This window comes from Micropterus salmoides, unplaced genomic scaffold, assembly GCF_014851395.1.
Source record: "Micropterus salmoides isolate LMB-PRFRI ecotype aquatic unplaced genomic scaffold, ASM1485139v1 Ms_hic_scaffold_17, whole genome shotgun sequence".
Taxonomy (NCBI): Eukaryota; Metazoa; Chordata; class Actinopteri; order Centrarchiformes; family Centrarchidae; genus Micropterus; species Micropterus salmoides.
This window is the reverse complement of record NW_024040817.1, coordinates 1,587,325-1,601,651: the sequence shown is the minus strand read 5'-3', so window position 1 is coordinate 1,601,651 and position 14,327 is coordinate 1,587,325. Positions and strand designations below refer to the sequence as shown.

The 14,327-nt window shown below is 37.8% G+C and overlaps 1 protein-coding gene across 2 annotated transcripts; it reads left to right on the top strand.

The window, feature by feature from the left end:
* Positions 1 to 590: 590 nt before the first annotated feature.
* On the top strand, positions 591 to 5,699 carry LOC119907944 (tumor necrosis factor receptor superfamily member 6B-like). 2 transcript variants are annotated; one of them, XM_038725654.1, is made up of 4 exons: positions 591 to 681; positions 1,109 to 1,505; positions 3,540 to 3,722; positions 4,449 to 5,699. In XM_038725654.1, the coding sequence occupies exons 1-4, from the start codon at positions 679 to 681 to the stop codon at positions 4,775 to 4,777; spliced, it is 912 nt and encodes a 303-aa protein (XP_038581582.1). In that variant the 5' UTR covers positions 591 to 678; the 3' UTR covers positions 4,778 to 5,699. The 2 variants fall into 2 exon arrangements, with proteins under 2 accessions (XP_038581582.1, XP_038581583.1); XM_038725655.1 differs by having other exon boundaries at positions 668 to 752.
* Positions 5,700 to 14,327: the final 8,628 nt, after the last annotated feature.

The window sequence follows — 14,327 nt, the reverse complement described above, 5'->3', positions numbered from 1 at the left end:
GACATATTATATTATACAGTGCAAGTCAAAACACTTTGTAAAACAGATGAAATGTAATATTTATTTAAAGTCACTCCACATCAACTTTAAACAGCCAAAATGCTAAGGATCAGATGTCTCTCCATCCCCTTGATAAGAATTTAATTTATTTTAATTTTCTATAATTTACATTGTGTATTTATATTATTGTTACTACTATAGTATTATTTTTATTATTCTGAAAATAGCAACACATTTTGGACAGGATCCTAACATGAAACTCCTGCCATCTCACACATTTAACGGAATTCCTCTTTAGCCAGATGGATGAAGTAAGTAAATCCTTATTTGGGCGAATAAGGGACACAAAACCCTATAATAACATCGTACACAACTTCAGAGGTTTGTAGAAGGAGAATCGTGCGCGTCTGAGTAAATAAGATTAATTTATAAACTGTTAACCTGCACAAAGTGCTTTAGGTAAAAAAAAAAAAAAAAAAAAAAAACAATTAAGAGCGATGACTCTTCCTAAATACCAATTACATGAGCAGCGAATTCCAAAGAAAATCTGATTGATCTGATTTGAGTGGCGTCATAGTTAGCCTATACATCACACATAAATAGAGCAAGCGAGGTAGTGAGAGCACATCCTCCTGACAGACCGCTGCAGCCTGCAACAGCAGACACAACACATTTACGATGGTAGGTGGGGCGGGAGCAGCTACAGCTGGAGCACAGACGTGCCGAAACTCCTCACTGCAGACTTCTTAGAGGCATGGCCTGACTGCATAGTTACTGATAATTCAAATGTGTAGCCTAGCCTGTTTCATTTTATTATTATTATTTAGTAGCATATTGAATAGGGCCAGTTATTTTAGAGAATTAGAAACGTGATTTTAACTGAATATTTATGGAAAGAAGATATTTTCAAGAGCTGCGTTCAGACTAACCTGCTCCACATGTGACACCAGTCCGCTTGTGATTGTGTTCCCTTCTTCTTTATATGTTCCTGTACTTGTTTAATTTCGCTGCATTTCTCCTTCTCAATCAGTTCTCAATATTCCGCGTGGCTCCACATTTAGCATCGTATTCCCTTTAATTTCCTTTGCTGTTTACTCCTTCCTTCCAGATGTTACTATCGCTCTTCCCAGTGTTGCTGCTGTCAGTGAGCGCCGTTCTGGTTGACGGCTCTCAGCTCCGGACTTTCAGAGACACGGACCGGACCACCGGCATGACCGTGGTCTGTGATAAGTGCCCCCCTGGAACCTTTATGAAGGCACGCTGCACGTCTACGCACAAAAGCGAGTGCGCGCCGTGTCCGCAGGGGTCGTTCACGGAGCTGTGGAACTACATCGGCAAGTGCCTGCGCTGCGGGGCGTGCGGCCTGAACCAGGTGGAGAAGACGGCGTGCAGCGCGGAGAGAGACTGCCAGTGCGAGTGTCAAAAGGGATATTACTACAAGAAGAATTACGACATGTGCTTGCTCCACAGCGAGTGTCCAACCGGACAAGGGGTGTTGACTCAAGGTAGGCTGCTGCTCCGGGGTTAAAGAGTCCAGTTCGGGTGGGATGGCTGAAAGTCTCCATCAGAAAAGGTTCAGAAATAGTACATAGTACTTGTTATGTAATGGAGATCAGAAATTATATAATACTGTCAGGGATCAGGTAGCATGGTTGTTAGGGAGTGCCCTTATTATTCAGGCTATTCGGTCCAAAAGCAAAACATGGGCTTGCAGTAACTTTCTGAAACGTGTTCTTTATGTAGCTACACATTAGAGGCAGTAACCCAGAGACGCATAAATAGCCTATATCATGACTGTAACCCGGGGAAAAAAATGGTATTGATATCTCCATGGGTGATGCTGTTAAACATCAAATGCAATTCAGACATGTCACAACACATTTCTACATTTCCATTCAAGCAAATGTCCCAGGTAGGAGTCAGCAACGACAGACTCCAAATACCCACGATGCCCTACAGAAATGACCTCCATACCAAGAAAACCTTCATTGCTGCTTGCAATAGTATTTCTAAACTAGCTACTACTAGGAAATGGTATGCAACTCATTCAATGCCCAGGATGCATGAAAGGAGAACGAATTTTTACCAAGCTCTGAGTCCACCCTGAGGACAGAAACAGTGTTTACAAATTACACAACCACAACAATCTGTGGAATGACACTCCGTAATGAGCACCAGCAACTGTCATGTCTCTACTGTATATTTAAGTGTTATCCCGCAATATGTCTACCTTCCTATGTCTGCAATTAAATACCGACATGACACGGACCTGTCCTGTTAATTCCAGTGCTTTCATTTAGTACAATCTCTCAGTATGTAAGCTGAGATCGCAATTTATTTAGCCAATTATTATATATTTATATATTATATATATTTAAAAAAGGTAAATTGTGTCGTGAGAGGAACAGGCTGGCATCTTTTGTGTCTGCTGTTACCAGTGTAATCAATGGTAACAGTTTTTTTCTAAGAAAGTAGAGGATAATTTATCTTTTTTCTGCTACTACTCCAAATTTCAGGGAGTTCAAAGTTTAAGTAATGGATTATCCACAATGAATCGAAGGTGTGTGAGGCATGTTTTTCTCTCTATCTGAGGTCAAAGAAACTCCAAACAATCTTTCCTGCTGACATGTGACATATTTAATACTAAATAAGTAATACATATCACATTTTAAGTCAGTATCATCAGTATCTCATGTGACTGTGCAGCTACAGAAATACAATCTTGTCAGCCTGCAGTGACATTTAACGGTGGCAAGGTGCAACCTACAGCTGAAAAGAAGCTGTGGCTTCTCACTCACACGCCCTTCTCTGCTTCTGATTGGCTGGTAGTCCTTAACTAGGAACTGCGCATGTGCAACTCTCAACAAAGATCATTTAGAGACAAGATGTATCACTCCATAGCTAAAACGAAGCGTTCAACACACAGGGTGAAAAGAGGAGCTGCAGTAATGTGCAGTATGACAAAAAATATGGTGTTTTTTTGAAAATTAAACCATGTAAACCTGTTTACGATTATGAACCTGAAAATGAGCACAAGTGCACTGGAGCATCAAATTACCCCGTCATAAACCAGGGCAGCCGAGAAAACCAAACAATGGATCAGGGCTGATGTTGTTTTTATAGACTTTAGTTTAACTGTAAAGTGTGGAACAAATCCTTAGTGAGCGGGCTAATGTGCCCATTACCATGTTATCAGTCTTTAATAATAAAGAAACAGTGAAATTTAACTTTGGGTCTATTCTCTCGAATTCGGAGGAGTAGAGAGTAGAGAAGAGAAGTGTACTTTGCACTATGTTGCTGTTGTTTTGGTGCACTGGTCAATTTGATTAGTATGTAAATTTCTCACACATGTATTTCAAAGTGCATTTCATTTGGTGAATGGAAAGAAATACTCTGTAGGGTTTTGTTGTTGTACTGACAATCAAAGCATGATTAATACTGGACACATATTTTCAGTTAGAGGTGGTATTTGATACTAATCAGGACAACATATGTGGTTCTTGTCCTTTATCTAAAACAAATGCACATGTCTTCTCCAGGTACAGCTGATGAGGACACTGTGTGCCACACTTGTCCCAACGGGTCCTACTCCGACACTGTCTCTGCTCACCAGAACTGCACAGAGCACACACACTGCAAAGATGCAGGACTGGAGCTGGTGCTGAAGGGCTCCATCTGGCACGACAGTGTGTGCACGAGCAACGAAGAGCTCAGATCCAGAGGTAAGATCACCGGTTTATAAAGTTCATACAGGAAAGGAGGAAGAAGCATGTCATGATGTTGGCTATACCAGTGGTTTTGCTTGTTAATGTTTAACTTATTTACAAAAAAAACTACACAAATCATCGTTACCTGCTTTCCAAAGCTGCACATTCATCAGTTTGCCAATGATTAGTTAAATTCTCTTAATATCCTAAGAAAACACTTAGGTGCACTGCTGGGTGGACTGAAATTTGGTTTTCAAAACAGTGACTTTGATTTGTCAGTGGTGGAACAGGAGCTTCGTGCCCTGGATGTGCATCCCACAAATCTCCATCAACTGCAAGATGCTATCCATCAATATGGGCCAACATTTCTAAAGAATGCTTTCAGCACCTTGTTGAATCAATGCCACGTAGAATTAAGGCAGTTCTGAAGGCGAAAGGGGGTCAAACACAGTATTAGTATGGTGTTCCTAATAATCCTTTAGGTGAGTGTATATGTGACATGTTGGGAGTGAAAATGTGTTGCTTTTAATGGGGGAAAAATGGAAGACACCCCAGGAAGATTAACAGAAAAGGGATCCGTCTCCCAGGACGGACAGACATGCAATATGTCAAGTGTACAGAATAGAGCAACATATAACACAGTAATCACAGTATGGACTATCAGGATGACAAAAATCAGGCCAATGCTTTTTTATGTTTTCTCATTAGTTGCTGATTGATTATCATCTTTATTTCTTGCAGACGGCGGTGACTATCTCAAAGAAATCCTTCCGACTTTCTTCGTTCACCAGAAAATGTCGCTTAGGCGGCTGCGTCAGATCTTGCACAGGCTTCCATCTGAGGACAAAAAAAAACAGGGAGGAACTTCAGGACTTAACTACTCGCAACTTAATGTAAGGATCAATACTTGGGTAACTTCTGCCACAGGGAAGCAGATTCAGCAGCTTCCGGAGATTCTGACCCAAACAGGAGCAATCAGCGCTGGTGATAAACTACAGAACAAGCTGCGGAGAATCAACTCTCGTCTGAATGAGCTGTGTTCTTTGGGGAATGAGGTGAATGTACTTTAAATGTCAGAGGAGGCTGAAGTAGAAAATACCTTCTTCTACATTTCAAAGAGTTTGATAGGTCCAGTAGTTCAAAAATGACTGCACTATTCAAGATACACTGTTATTTTCACCAGGTTTTAGTACTTAGCATTAGTTAAAGGAGAATACCAGTTAGAGGAAAAGTTAATTACATCCCATCTGCATCTAGATAATGAACATTCCCTCATTTTTCAGTGCTTTTCAGTTTTTCTTGTTTTTTCTTCTTAAAATAGACCAAACAATCCAAATTTGTTTGTCACCTAACGTGAAATGGCCTGCTCTCCTGTGTAACCAAATTTTAGAAACGTTAAATGTTATTTAAATAAACTATGCAAAGCAACATGTTTTAGAGAAAACTTCATTTCATGTCAGGTGATTGACAGGAATAATGTAATTTAATATAATGCAGATGTAATATTTAGAAGAAAAATGTCCTTTCACCAGATTTTAGTTCTCCCAAGTACATTACTGACATCTACAATTACCTTTATAAGATACTACTGTATGTTGCACCTGGGTATCCAAAACACAAAATACAGTTATTTTATTTGTGGGAGTTAAAACAGAGAGAACCTACACAATTGATGCTTAAAACTTAAAACTTAAAAATAAAAACACTGGTATTACTCTTCAAAGAAGAAAAAGTGTTGGCCTAGAGTACATCTACCTCCTCCTATGTCTACAGTTAAACACCGACATGGCACTGGCCCTGCTAATTTCAGTGGTTTCATTTTCATGTGAGCTGAGATCTTAATTTATTGCTATTTATATGAACGAGGCAAGTTTTGTTAGAGTGAGAGGGTTCTATTTTTGTTGGTAGATGAATACAATTTTATGCAAGTGAAGCTGGAATATGTGTGGCTGCTTTTGAATGACGCTTAAATAAAAATGATCACAAATGAAATCGGTTGTAATCGGGGTTTTTTTTAACAGTTTCTCTATTAATAATAATAATAAGAAATTACGTAGAAACAACCTAGCATACCAAGACAAGGCAAAAATCCAGATACAGATCAGAGGAAGTTTTGTTTGATGGACATTATTCCTAGTCATGAAAAAAATAAAAATTCTATTCGAGAAATCATTCTATGAAAGTAGGACATACTTAGTCTTTTTACCGCAACGTGTTATTTGGAAAATAATGAAGAAACAGATGGAATAGCTGATGGAACAATTAATAAACTGAACACAACAAATATCCTTCAGTGTATCTTCCATCAGTATTACAGACAGTAAATGGGAAGAAAAATGTAATTCTTTTTCTCTAACATCACCAATAGTGCCAAAAATGCACATAGTCTATTTGGTATTGTGTTTCCATCTGTTTGTTGATGGACTTGCTCAAAAGAGTCACTAACTCTAACATCAGGTCATTTTGGCTACAGGCTACCTAAAACCTTGGACTTTTCTGCAAAATGAGCAGCCTGGATACTCTTGATTTAGCATTAAAATGCTTAAACAAAATATTAAATCCCTTGTGATAATATGCAGATGACATCCAATTCTTTCTGCATGTCCTCTGAACAAATCGGTGATTGGGTGTGCCAGAAATTCCTTCAGTCAAACACCGAGAAAACAGAAATAATTGTCTTGAGACTCAGCACAACTTCAGCTCATTTGGCATGCTGCTCTAAATTCTAAACAAAGACAAAGTGAACAGATCACACCCGTGCTCAGGTTTCTGCACTGGTTTCCAGTGTTCTGTTGCACATAGGTTAAATTACTGCTGTTAATCTATAAATCACTCAATGATTTAGTACCAAAACACAATACTCTGACTGACTGTCTTTTACCATATGTAAAAAAAACAAAACAACAACCTTATGTTAACCGCTGCCTCTCAGGGTCTTCCTTGCACTTGTATTTACTTGTATATTTTCTATTGCTTTTGTTTTTAATATGTGTTTTAATGTATTTTCTGTTTAACGTTTTAAATGTGTTATGTAAAGTACGTAGAGTATCCTTTTTGTATGACACAAATAAACATACCTTTTCTTGGCTGAAATAGATATCTAATGCTTGGAATTAGGTAACTTTTTGGGATGTCAATCAGAGTTTCAAATAAGTCTAATATTGCTTTTTACATCTGTATATAATGCAAACATGTTGAGGAAGATTGTACAATTTGTTCAGCTGCTTAAAGCAAGCCATTTTATGGTGTATTTTTGCATCAAAATTGAGCTGGTAAACTGAAAAAGAGAAATATTGAGCAAAATATTTGTATTTTTATTGAAAGGCACCGTGATGTGCAGTGCATGTCATGAGGTGTGTTATTATACCATAACTAATGGATTATCCACAATGAATCAAAGGTGTGGGAGGCATGTTTTTCTCTCTATCTAAGGTCAAACAATCTTTCCTGCTGACATGTGACATTTGTAATACCAAATAACTAACACATATCACATTTTAAGTCAGTGTCATTAGCATCTGATATGACTGGGGTTCCTTCCTGAATGCAGCTACAGAAAAACAATCTGTCAGCCTGCACTGACATTAAATGACTCCCAAGTGTTACTTCTTGATCCCTCTGGCATTTAAGAGCTGCAGTCAGCTAACTTCCTCAAAGAGCTACCGAATAATGTGATTTTGTGCCACATGATGCAGAGTGAACCAGTCACTTAGGCAGAGACAGCTTTAGAAAATGTAAAATGTAATAAGATAAAATAAATGTCATATTGAGTCATTTTGACTTGTCCTAAAAGTATAATATTCTTCTTAAATTGGGTGGAAGATTCTATCATTTGCACAAAATAATTTTAACATCTTCTAAAATAAACAAGTTAAAATTTTTTTAGGAATTAGAGTCTTGAAACACGCAAAATGAGGAAGATCTGCACCAATCTACCAGGAATGTGTGCTTGCCGCATTATTTTTGTCACCCTGAGTCTGTGCCAATGCAGTCCCATTGAATTTAATGAGAAGGCTGTCCGAACCTGGCCTTACATTCTCTTGTTGGAGCCTGTTCTCATCCCAGGGCGTCAAATCCTGAGGCTTACAGAAAGCATGAAAAAGTGTTGGTTAGTAGTGTTTGGTTTTAGTTTTAATATGGATTTAGGTTATTTCAAGATGAGCAAACTTGTATCAAGTAACAGCTTAATCATACTTCACTAAAATGGAGTAAAACTTTACTTAAATGTTTCCTTCTTTCATGCTCCCATGGTGGTTTCAATGGCATTTTAAAAGATTTTCCACTGGGGAAAATTAAGAAAAGAACTTGTCAGTGAAAACCAATGTCCTCAACTTCTCTATAATTCATGCTCATTTGAGAGTCATGGAAGTATTTGATATCTAATGTCACTATCTATTTTTCTGACTTCGATGTAAATATAAACACACTGAATGAGTATTAAGCATACATTTAGAATTGACTTATACAGTATGCTTTCATTTCCATATACGCAATGTAAAAAAAAAGAAGATTGATGTGATTTACGTGAAAGATTTTTCAAGCCACTCTTCTGCACCGATGTTTGAACAATGATTAGCCTAAAGGAGAAATCCATGAAGAAAGAAATTAACAGATAACTTCCTAGAGCTGAAATACAGTATACATGCCAGTCTATCACAGTTTCTCTGAGGGGTTATTAAAAGGCCTTCTTGGAAACAGGAATCCTCTGATTACATGACTGCAGACATGCACAAATCAAATTAAGGGAATTTTGGTTGACCAACAAAATAAGAAACAAAATTTCACCACATAATAACTCCTGTAACTCCTGTTTTTCTTTCCACACCACAGTGTGAATCAAGTATATGATTCACTTTGAGGTTTGCTGAATCAAAATTTGATAAGCATTTGTTTATTTTTGGAATAATAAATATAATAATATAATAAATAGTTTAATAGCAAAACAAACATCAGCCCTGTCCTGTTTTAAAATGTCTTTAAATTAAAGATTAAAGGTCAGGGGTTGAGCCAATGTGAACTTGTGGGACAAATGTCATTGCTGTAATGTTTTTTGGTATGTTTCCTTATTTCATGCTCCCACGTTGGTTTCAATGGCATTTTATAAAAGATATAAGTAGTATATAAGTCTTGTGAAATCTGAACTAACCACAACAATGGTCCTTCCTGTAGTACTGTATCTCTCCCACCATGGTGCTTTCAGTGAAAAACAAAGAGTACCAGTACTCCCCCTATTCACATGTTAGAGCGTGCACAACAGGTTTCATCAATGGGCAGATAAGACTTTGATATTTGATATCTCTGATGTCTATCTCTTGGCATAATTAAGGGCAAGGACCATGAAGGGCATGTTCTGTTTGCCAGAATGGCAGGTGCTAATGTCAATTGCAGAACCTCAGTAGAGCACCTGGAAAAATAGGCATGACATGACAAGCCAGAGCGTGACAAGATACAATGACCGGACACAGCCAAAACTGAAAACAGCAGAGAACATAGATAGACCTAGCAGACAGACAGAAACCAAGCACAATGATACAGATAAACATCAGATAAAAACAGAATTCAACAAGAAATAAGGCAGACAAAGATAACGGCAAAATAGGACAGAACAGATCAGAGTAATAAATATAACAAATCAAACAAGAACTATGACAGATCTGGTTGAATGAAACATAACTGTAAACAACTGAACGGGGCTGAACATGCAAGAAGACAAAAACAAGGCAGAACAGCGGAAACACAAGACGATGGAACAAAAACTCTAAACCAATAAATGGACTGAAACAAGAAACACCAAACAGATTGAATAACAGATACAGAACTGACTAAATAACAAAACTGGCGGAGAACTGAACTAAACAGATCAGATAGGCAGGCATTGTGACAGGTTCACATCCAGTCCTGCCTGTGATTAGGTGGTAGGAAGAACTGTGTTGCAAACACAGTAACTATAGTACACACTTTTTGAACATCCACATAAAAAGTGCCAAAAAAGGTATGTGTGTAAACATAATTTCTAGGAGATGGTGTTGAAAATGTCAATGTCAGGAACATAGCTAGGAATTTAAAAGTCACACTGCTGTTTTTGTGGGTCCTCAAGAGCTGTGGGAGCCTAACATCATCATTACATTTAATGCCACTGGTAAACATCAAGATTGGCTGTCCATCCCTCAGAATCAAAAAAAGTGTTTTTTCAAGCCACCCTTCTGCACCGATGTTCAAACAATAATTAGCCTAAAAGGAGAAATCCATGACTGGACAAATGGACAGAGAGGTCCCTGGAGATGAAGTTTCTCTGAGGGGTTAGCTTGGGACTGAAGAAAAGGAGTTTTAGAAATGTTTTTAGTTGGACACAGGTGGTAATAATTTGAATTTCATGGGCAACCCTTTCAAACTTTGCAGTCTTTTGAGGTTAACCCAAGACTGTGTAGGATGAACACGGCTGAGTAATGATAAACATTTTCTTTCTTTCTTTCTGAGCGGGCAAGTTGGAAACTGCTGACAGGGCCAAAAAACTGATTTTTGTTACACAGAAGCTGTTACAGATGAATGTGTCAAGAGTGATCAACAATGACGAACAACAAAACAAACAAGGAAGAAAGCAGGTGTGCATATGCCCTGTGTGATAGATTTATCATGTTTGAGAAACTGAAGGAGCTGGAGCATTTTGTCTATGAAAATCATGAACTACACCAAACATCAACACAACAGCTTGTATTTCCACAAAAAGCTTCAGAGAATGACTCTGCTTGTTTGTACCAGGAAATGACTGAGGAATCCACCTACAACTTTACATCATAGATGTAAAGTCATAGATGTAAAGTTGTGTCTGTGGAGAGCACATGGTACCTCTCCACAGACCACATAGGTCATTACCCTGTGCACACTTCCTGTTTCTCAATCACCATGATTATTTACTACTCAACTGTGAAGCAGCTAGGGAGTGTGTGTTTGTGTGTGTGTTTGTGGGGGTGTGGGTCTTGTTGTTCGGGTGAGTCACAAAACTCTTCCATCCTTCCAGCTAATCCTCAAGGAAGCCTCGCACTTTAGGTAATCTCAAAACTTCCAGGTCAAGACTTAACGTGACTGGAACAGGGATTGACTCACCTGAGTGATGTTAAAGGCCTTTGTTTTATAAAATTAATGGTCTAAAGAAGATCCACTATTAGCAAGCAGCGTTGGGCAAGTTAGAAATTGTAATAAGTTACTAGTTATTTATTACACCTTAAAAAAAGCAATAATACGTAACGTTACTCGTTACGTTAATATTTTACTTTCACCACCAACCCCCCAAACAAAGCAGTCTCTCTCCGACTTTAAGTGATATCATTCATTCATAACAGCAGCAAAACACTTTTTTTTTTTTTTTACAAAACGTAAAACATTGTATATATGTGTTTTTCTCCACATGTATTTATAAGAGCAGTATTCAGTATTTTGTCATCCCTCCCCAGTGCTTAAAAAGTGACACACACTTGAAACAAATCTGTAAACATCATCTAATCTCAGAACTGCAGTAAAGCCAAGCGTTGTTCTCATTGGTGGCTATTTCCCTCGTTGAGTTGGAAATTTTCAGACATATTTTGGCGTGTATAAAAGATGAAAAACACCTAAGCATCAGTGTTAGTTTGGGAAACCATCCAATGAAAACCACACCAGTAGTGTGTATTAAAACTAGTGTATTTTAATGCCTCACTTAAAGCATTTTAGGTAATGGAAGGATTTTCCATTTCCTGTTAATTATGTAGGCAAAAAATCCCTTAGACATGGAGACTTACATCTGCCTATTCATGGCATGAGCACAAAAGATCATGCTGAAATCATGCGTGCAATACATTTTTAAATCGTCATCACTCAATCGATCATCAAAGGGCTTTACAGAAAAGGAGGCATGTAGAGAGTGTCGAGTCAAAATAGAATTAATTCATAAAAATGAGGAACTGGTTTATAGAAGCTACAATTAACGACTGCATCAGAGTATTTAAAATGACATAACAGTACTACGTCAGAACTAAATATAGAGTTAATCATTCATTTAAAGCTATATTTAACTGCACTTTACATGTTTTGTTTCTGTCTGTTGAGTGGCTAGAACATATTTTCGAAACAAGTTACCTCATGTGTCAAATATTTGAACGATTGACGTTGCAGGACTTCAAGACGATTAATTGTTTTTATAGATGAACTGTTCTATATTTTTAGGTGATTCTGAAAGGCAAAATGGTATTAGATATCTGCTTATCCCATTTTTCCCCTAAACTTGACACTTTAGGGATTTCACACACATTAAACACAACAAAATGCAGGTTAACAGAGGAAACTAATGCTTTTCCAGTTACAGTCTGTAATACATTCAAACAGATCCAACTAGTGCTATTAACTCTGGAAGCTCTTCTTGAGCAACATAGGCAGTAACTGCCTTGCTCAAGTCAGTGTCATTCTCCCTGCCCAAATATCTCGAAGCCAGGAATAGACAGTTTTCTAGCCTGCTACACCCTGACTTACTCTTTCAGTTTCTCTTAAGCAGCTTTAAAGTAAAAAAAAACACGAATTTCACACAGCATCCGCTCATTTCACCTCTTTATAGAGGTTGTGTTATTGGAAAGGTAGAGAGTGCACTTTCTTGAATAGAAACAATGATTAGGAGCTGAAATAAGCTAATTCACACCATGTGGCTGCACACAGCCAGTATAATTTATGTATTGTGTGTATTTTGAAACTGGTAATATAAATGTACATAATATTTTTTTCTGAATTTACTTTGTGTCATTTGCGCAAAAAGAACCATATTGTTGCACAAGTTGTGTATTTCTTGCATATTATGTTTGGTTTGTTCTTGTTATATATATATAACAAACCACACAGTCTTCGTGTGTCTTCATCCTAGAAGACTGTTATAGTGTACTGTGAGAGAAAGTCCCCCGGTCAAGCCAACCAACGGTCCTTGACTGTGCATATTGGGTAAAATACTCAAACCCAAGATGTTTACAATGGCTGCTCCATTACATCAAATTGTAGGCCAAATAGAGATGACTAGATGCATCATTTCCCAAAAGGCAGCTTTTTTTGGATATCACATTTCTTGTTTGCACCTTTATTTATGCAGAGGATATTTTTTGACTTTCAAATCTCAAATTAGTTTCTTTCTCACAAAAGGCTATTCTTGTCAACCCTGCTGTGCACACAGTACAGTTACAGGAACTGGGGCCTTTTTAGAGGAATTGACTTGCACCAACTGAAGTATGAAACTGTGAGGTGTCACTGTCAGTGCACTGACAGTAACTTGAATGTCAAGAATATGATCAAGCTGCTGAACCTGCTGAACCTGTAGGAGTCACTTATCACCCACAAAGTGACCCACCCATGCTAAAATTACAATGTATGCACACATAATGTTCATGGTGCTCCATCAAATTGTAGCCTTCAGTGGTTAGTGGCTTCTGTCCAGTCCTGTTACTGCACTAATTTGCAAACTGTGCAGGAGGTAGAAAATATAGTGTAATGGAAAAACACACTATTAACAGCGAAATACCTACTTTGAGTAAAGCTGCAGTAAAGTGCATGTGCATGATGCACAACAGCAGCTGCTTGTACTTGAGCAGAAGAAAGCTATGTCTGATGAGACAGCGTGTAGAGCTAATAACTTGGGTTTTCATTATTTTGTTTTATGTTGGTTATGATGATACTGTACTCAACATATTATGTAAAGTTCTGGGAACTCATTTTTTAAAGTCCACAAGAGCAAACGCTAACAGTAAGACGATCATATAAGGTTGTGAACAAATCCCCAGATTAATAAAATTTGTGGAGATGAACAAAACTGCTTGTACATCAGTCACAGTCTTAACCAATTTCCTTGACCTACCATACTAATAGGTGTGCATTCTCACTTTTTCTGAATGATGAGGGGTTATCAACATTACTATCACACTCAGGTGTAATTTTCACTTGGGATGGAGAGATTTCTATCCAGCCTCAGTAATCCAGATGAGAGTTGATAAATTAATATGCTAAATCAGAGGTTTTCAAAGTAGAAGGCGGGCCTCGCCATGGGGGCTTAACTTTTTCAGGGGAGGCTCAGTGAATGGAAGTGAAAAAATATTACATTATTTATAAAACTGAAATCACATAGAAAAGCCTTTGTGTTTGATTTTCCCACTTTATTAGAGTCAGAAACTAATATATCCATTAGGAGAGGCATGTGGTTTATGTATTTGGTATAGTAGCAACATTAGTCTATCTTGGCTCAGTTCTTGAGGGTCTACAGGATCTATTAACATAATTGCACACACAATAATTACAAGTAAACAGATTATTCCAGTGCATGCAAAGCAATAAGTGCTTTTGCCCCAGGTTTTGCCTCTCAGGCTGCATACAAGTTGTTTTTACTTTACTAACCACTAGTAATGATAGTAATGAGTAAGTTATTTGTGACTAATGCCAGATGACTGGATTCTCTCTCTCTCTCTCACACACACAAAATTCTGTGAAGTGTTTTGCTGAAAACCACCTTAGAGGAAGAAACTTGCCGTGCAGAGAAGCGTAGACAAAAAAGCTTCAGACTTCCTGCTTCCTTAAAACTTTTTAGTCCCATAAACACCAGCATGTAACTTGAGATCCTCG

What these genes read in the sequence shown, in the direction of transcription:
- LOC119907944 (XM_038725654.1), top strand. An exon ending in ACAAGGGGTGTTGACTCAAG is followed by an intron (nt 1,506 to 3,539) that starts GTAGGCTGCTGC and finishes TGTCTTCTCCAG; the next exon opens with GTACAGCTGATGAGGACACT. An exon ending in CGAAGAGCTCAGATCCAGAG is followed by an intron (nt 3,723 to 4,448) that starts GTAAGATCACCG and finishes TATTTCTTGCAG; the next exon opens with ACGGCGGTGACTATCTCAAA.